The 6,428-nt window shown below is 33.1% G+C and overlaps 1 protein-coding gene across 1 annotated transcript; it reads left to right on the top strand.

Moving 5' to 3' along the window:
• The first annotated feature begins 838 nt into the window (after positions 1-838).
• On the top strand, positions 839-5,914 carry LOC114306386 (naringenin,2-oxoglutarate 3-dioxygenase). Its single transcript, XM_028251604.2, has 3 exons — positions 839-1,737; positions 4,345-4,773; positions 5,397-5,914. The coding sequence occupies exons 1-3, from the start codon at positions 1,375-1,377 to the stop codon at positions 5,709-5,711; spliced, it is 1,107 nt and encodes a 368-aa protein (XP_028107405.2). The 5' UTR covers positions 839-1,374; the 3' UTR covers positions 5,712-5,914.
• Positions 5,915-6,428: the final 514 nt, after the last annotated feature.

The following is a 6,428-nucleotide window of genomic DNA, read 5'->3' as shown; positions in this document are numbered from 1 at the left end:
TGATCATGTAGTTATCGATATCCGATCAATGTGATTTTTTATAAAATAATAGTACTAACGAGTTCTATACTTTGAACGGTTCAGATTATCAAAACGGGACTCGTGATAGGCCTCCACTGACTGAACAACAGTGTGTCAAAATTGCCCCAAAATGTCCTACCGTTCTGTCCCAACGCTGCAAAGCCGAAAAGTAGGAATGATTGTTGAGTTGTATGAATTTGTGAAAAATTAATTTTTTAATATTTTTTTTAGTGAATAGTAATAAGTTTTTAATTTTTTGAGTAATTTTTTGACTTTGTGTCTTTTTTAGGCTATGCCAAACCAGTCCTATAGACTAAATTTTTAAGTCTAATGATGTAACAATCAATTACAATATCTAAGATAATACTCTTTTTTATATCTTCTCAATCATCAAATAATTATATTAGGATAAATTACACTTACAGTCTTGAAATTTTAGTTTAATACATATTATTCTTGACATTTGTAAAATTATACTAATACCCTGTCATTGTAATTATTTAGAAGAAATAAAGCTATTGAACTCATGTAATATCTCTTTTCTTGTTTTGCTTTACTTCTCTCTCTCTCTTTTTAATCCTTTTCTTTGCTTTATTTTTTTTAATGTAATTTTTTTTATTTTTCTATTAGGAGTTGTTTTTTGTTATACAAGTAAGAGTTTATAAAATAGGACTATTAATCACATGAGAAATATAATTTTCAAAATGTCAAAAAATGAGATGTAATTGTACCAAAATATCAGTGTAATTTACCCATTATATTACATACATATTATTAGATCTAGAAAATAAATCTAATGAATAACTTGTATTGTATCATTTTTTGAAACATAAGTACAGATCACACTGTAGTAGCCGATAAAATCAACATATATTAAGACATTGTTTGGAAAGTTGCTATTTTAGTAGGTTATTTTAGTTTTTGGCTATTTTAATAGGCTAAAATTTTTGTATTTGAAAAGATGATTGAATTTTTTTGTGGTTGGATGTGATGTCTGTAAGAGAAAAAATAAAATGATTATGAATTTAATGTGATATTTTATCTTATTAACTATTTTAACCTATTTTATCTTTTTATAAATTTTAACCCAAACTAAACTATTTTTTTTTTCCTACTAAACACCCCCCTAAAATCAACCATTTGATTAGAAGAACTTGTGAATCTTTGAGGGTGGAAGGGCAGCACACTTGCTACAACCTACACTTATACCAAACTTTTTCATCTGAGGGGGTAGTTGCAACGAGTGGTGGTTGACTCTACACCATCACTCCATTTAAACACCTCTCAACACACTCTCTCCTCCAACTGAATTGAAGAGAGAGGGAGAGAGGAGAGAGAGAGAGATAGAGAGAGATGGCGCCAACAACAACGCTTACGGCTCTCGCAGAAGAGAAGTCGCTTCAGCAGAAGTTCGTGAGGGACGAAGATGAACGTCCGAAGGTGGCTTACAACGTGTTCAGCAATGAAATTCCGGTGATCTCACTCGCCGGAATCGATGAGATAGAAGGCCGGAGATCGGAGATTTGCCGGAAGATTGTGGAGGCATGTGAAGGTTGGGGGGTTTTTCAAGTCGTCGATCATGGCGTTGATGCTAATCTCATCGCTGAGATGACTCGACTCGCTCGTGAGTTTTTTGCTCTGCCTCCCAAAGAGAAGCTCCGGTTTGATATGTCCGGCGGGAAGAAAGGTGGATTCATCGTTTCCAGTCATCTTCAGGTACTGTTCATTTCTAATAGTAACGCATCGCATTCATTGGCCTTTCATTCCAATTCCAATTAAATAAATATATGAAGACAAATCTTATTTTGCTTACTATAGAATCTGATTATCTAAATTCTTAAAATAATTATAATAAAATAAGCTTACTCCCGTGTTTTGTCTTGGTCTAATTTTGATTACCATACTAAACATTTTAATATCTAATAATTTAAAATTCAAAATTATAGTAAGAAGATTTTTGTTTGTCATCTAAATTAGTGTTTACCAATAAATTCGATAAACTGAAAACTTGAGTAAGGGCTTGTTTGAGAATCTTTCCTTTTAACAAAAAAAAAATTAAAAAGTTACTAAGGCCTCATTTGGGAATTTTGTTTTTTAGTCAAAAAGTTATTAAATTAGTTAAAAAGCTAATAATCCATATCAAAAAGTCAAAAATTCTCTTTTCTCTCTATTTTTTGTACATCTTTTCATAAAAAATCAAAAAGTCATCCCAAACATACTAGTTTTTTTAGCTCATATTTTAGCTAAAAAGTTATTAAATTAACCCGTTTCCAAACAAAGCCTAAATTAGTCAAAAAGCCAACAATCCATACCAAAAAGTCAAAAAAAAAAATTTCTCACTACTTTTTACACATCTTTTCGTAAAAAGTCAAAAAATCATTCCAAACATACTAATTTTTTTAACTTATATTTTAATTAAATAGTCAAAAAAATATTAAATTAACATGTTCCCAAACGAGACCTAAAGTGATTTAAAATACAAATTTTAGAGATATATACAAATAATAATAATAATAATAATAATAATAATAATAATTAAATAATTAATAAATAATAATTATAAATATGAGAAATATTATTTAGTGGGACAGATAAAACACATCTATTTAATTTATTGATTATTATTATTATTATTGGGCTTGGTTTCTGTCTGGTCCTTAATTAGATTGGACGGTGTTATTGTGCCTGTGGAGGCCAACCACGGATTCCGTTTTAATAATCTGAACCGTGTAATGTATAGAACTCGTCGAGTACTACAAGCCTGAAAAAAATCACGTTAATCGAATATCGGTAGCTATGTGATCAAATCAGTTTTGTATAAAAAAAATTTGAAGGTGAATAAATTAACGGTTGACAAAAATCTAATTTGATCACATAGCTACCAATATTCGATTAACGTGATTTTTTTTAAACTTATAGCACTCGACGAGTTCTATACATTAACGGTTCAGATTATCTAAATAAAATCCGTGGTAAGCCTCACAGATCCAACAGCACAGTTCAGTCCAATTAAGGACCGGACAAAAGCCAACGCCATTATTATTTATCCAATAATAACATGAACTCTTCAAGTCCCAATAACCAACAAAAAGGGAACAAGTCTGTTGAGTAGTTCGAAAATCGAATGTGTCTAAATGATGTCGATTCGATATTATTACTCCCTCCGTCCCAAAATATTAGTTCCTTATTTCATTTTTCATTATCCCAAAATATTAGTCCCTCTTTATAAATCAAGTACAAAAATAATGTAAATTTCCTATTTTGTCATTCTTTTAAATTAATAAACAATTTAAAAAGTACAATTATGACATTGATATTCCCAAAAAATGTACTATCAAAAGGGTAATTTTGAAAAACTAATTTTTTTCAAATGCAATAAGTGTACTACCAAAAAAAAGTTAGATTCTCCAAAAGGGACCAATATTTTGGGACGGAGGGAGTATTATTTTTTTCCTCTCTCTATTCTCTCTCAAACTGGTTTGAGAATCAAACCCTAACAAACAGAGAGGCAGGCGACGGCGAGAGAAAGAGAGGATGAGGAGGAGGAAGAGGAAGAGAGAACTGTTCTGAAATTGATGGCACTCGTTTTGCACCAACTTTCATTTTGTTTCGCCAAGTACGCGGCATGCGGATGGCAATGATTCCTCCTCCTCTCTCTCTCTCTCTCTCTCTCTCTCTCTCTACAAACTAGAGAGCATCAACAACCATTGCAAAAAGTTGTAAAAAAAAAAAATGTTCAACACGAAGCTGCAAGAGGTGTGCCGCAGGAAGAAATGGGGATTGCCAAAGTACTCGTGCATCAAAGACGGAGCAGACCACAATCCTCAGTTGAGAGCCCACTTTCTGTCAATAAAAACTAGCAAACCCAACATGGGCTATTCAATTAACACCAACAAACAACATAAATCATCCAGATTCAACACTCTGGTTTCTTCAATTTCTTTCTTTCTTTTCTCTGATTTTTTCATTTTTTTCTTTATGTTGTTTTTGGAGAGTTGTTGATTTAGAAAACAGATCTGGAGGAAGAATGAGGGAGGGTGGTGTTGGGACAGCCGAAGCTGGTGGGGGTGGAGGAGAAGAGGCCGCCGGCAGTCGTGGTGGTGGGATAGAGAGGAGAGAGAGAGGAGAGAAAAATTCGGGCCATTCAGGGTCAAACATTCGAGCTACAAAACATTTTCTAAAAATAAAAAATTTTAAAAGGCTAAAGTACCATGGAATACTTATCTTAGGGATGGTATATTTTATACTAATTAATTACTGCTCAATAATTTTAGATTTTGATAGGCTTATTGGCTCAACGTCACCATTAACTGATGTATGCAGGGGGAAGCAGTGCAAGACTGGAGAGAAATAGTGACCTACTTCTCATACCCGATCCGGGCCCGGGACTACTCAAGATGGCCCGACAAGCCCGAAGGGTGGAGGGCTGTAACGGAGACCTACAGCGAGAAATTGATGGACTTGGCTTGCAAGTTGCTGGAGGTGTTGTCTGAGGCTATGGGCCTTGAGAAGGAGGCTCTGACAAAAGCCTGTGTTGATATGGACCAGAAGGTGGTTATAAATTTCTACCCGAAATGCCCACAACCCGACCTCACGCTCGGACTCAAGCGACACACGGATCCGGGTACCATCACCCTGCTCCTCCAGGACCAGGTTGGTGGGCTCCAGGCCACTAGAGATGGGGGCAAGACCTGGATCACGGTTCAGCCCGTGGAGGGAGCTTTTGTTGTTAATCTGGGTGACCATGGTCATGTGAGTAATGAATCTAATAACTTACTCTTTACTTGTATCAAATTTAATTTTAAGTACAAAAAACTTCTTAAAACTATCTCTATTCCTTTACTCAAAATCATATCGAAATGAATTTGACTTAAATGGAGACCCAAATTTTTTTAAGCCTAGTTTATGCATTTCAAATTTATAATACTATGCCATTAATGAAATTTTTACTCAATTTAATGTTTAAATATGAGTTTGTTCATTGAATAGATGGCCTTACTGGTATATTGGTATATTCTAATAAATAATTTATACGGGTATATTCTTTTATTCTATCATTAACAATAACATAATTTAATTTTTTATAAATTAAAAATCGTGTGTGTAGCTGTATGTGAATATGCATGATGATAGGCAAACTTGTACATTGTTAGAGCTTTTGTTTTATTGTGTGAAGTTCCAGATGTACAAATGTTCAGAAAGCAAGCGCAGAGAGTTTTTATCTCGGAGATTTGGGAAGACTACAAATTATGTTATTAATTTATTAGTTAGAATGAATTTTATTATGCATTGTATATGTTCTACCGTGAGATCGGATTTATATATGCTTTACTTGCCCGTATTTGACATAATTTAGCAAATTTTGAAATGAACAGTATCTAAGCAATGGGAGGTTCAAGAATGCAGATCATCAGGCAGTAGTGAACTCCAACTGCAGCCGACTATCAATCGCCACATTCCAGAACCCAGCTCCTGAGGCGACAGTATACCCACTGAAGATTAGGGAGGGAGAGAAGCCGATTCTTGAAGAGCCAATCACGTTCGCGGATATGTACAAGAGGAAGATGAGCAAAGATATTGAGCTTGCCAAGCTGAAGAAATTGGCCAAAGAGAAGAAGCTATTGCAAGATCAGCAAGATATTGAGAAGGCCAAGCTGCAAATCAAAAGCACTGATGAGATTTTTGCTTGAGAGTGTATTTTTGTGTGGATGTGCCTTTGCCACACTTTTCTCTATAATTACCTTAATGTCAAGTAAAATGGTGTGGTTTTATGATGGATAGATTCAAATAAAAAGAGTAATATTTTAATATTATTAAATTATGTCCTTTTGCTAATGTATTTTGCTATGATAAAAACCAATTCAAGTTTGTTATCCAAGTTCATGTTTCATTACCTCAAAGAGTTTGCCATTGTTGTTTCACTTGCATAATTGCATGAAGGGATATAATATTCTTATTCATGGTGACTCAACTCTTAGGTTAATTAACCTATCGCATGAAGTTCATTAAAAGGTTTTAAAAAATTCCTATTGTTAAAAATTCTAATTTTTTAAAAGTACAATAAATTAAGCCCTTAATTTAATATTTAGCCTAAGATTGTAAAGAATTTTAAATCGCTATTAGTCAACTTATTATATGCGTATTTATGTGCTAGGATTCTAGGGGTCGACGTGGCTAGGCTAAGTTGGGCCTATACTAACATTTCAAGTAGCTTATGAGAGATTCTATTTATATCTAAAAAAATTATTAAGTACACTCAATTAAAATTTTGTTATTATATATAATATAAATTTATTATAAAGATAATACATATTAAATTTTAAAATAAAATATTTTTTTTTCTCATAATACATTTTAATCACATATACGTATTGTTTATTTTCCTTTTTTTTCAAGTTGCAATTTTT

The sequence above is a fragment of the Camellia sinensis genome, chromosome 6 (genome assembly GCF_055761805.1).
Source record: "Camellia sinensis isolate YWXY chromosome 6, ASM5576180v1, whole genome shotgun sequence".
Taxonomy (NCBI): Eukaryota; Viridiplantae; Streptophyta; class Magnoliopsida; order Ericales; family Theaceae; genus Camellia; species Camellia sinensis.
This window is presented reverse-complemented; position numbering and strand designations above follow the sequence as displayed.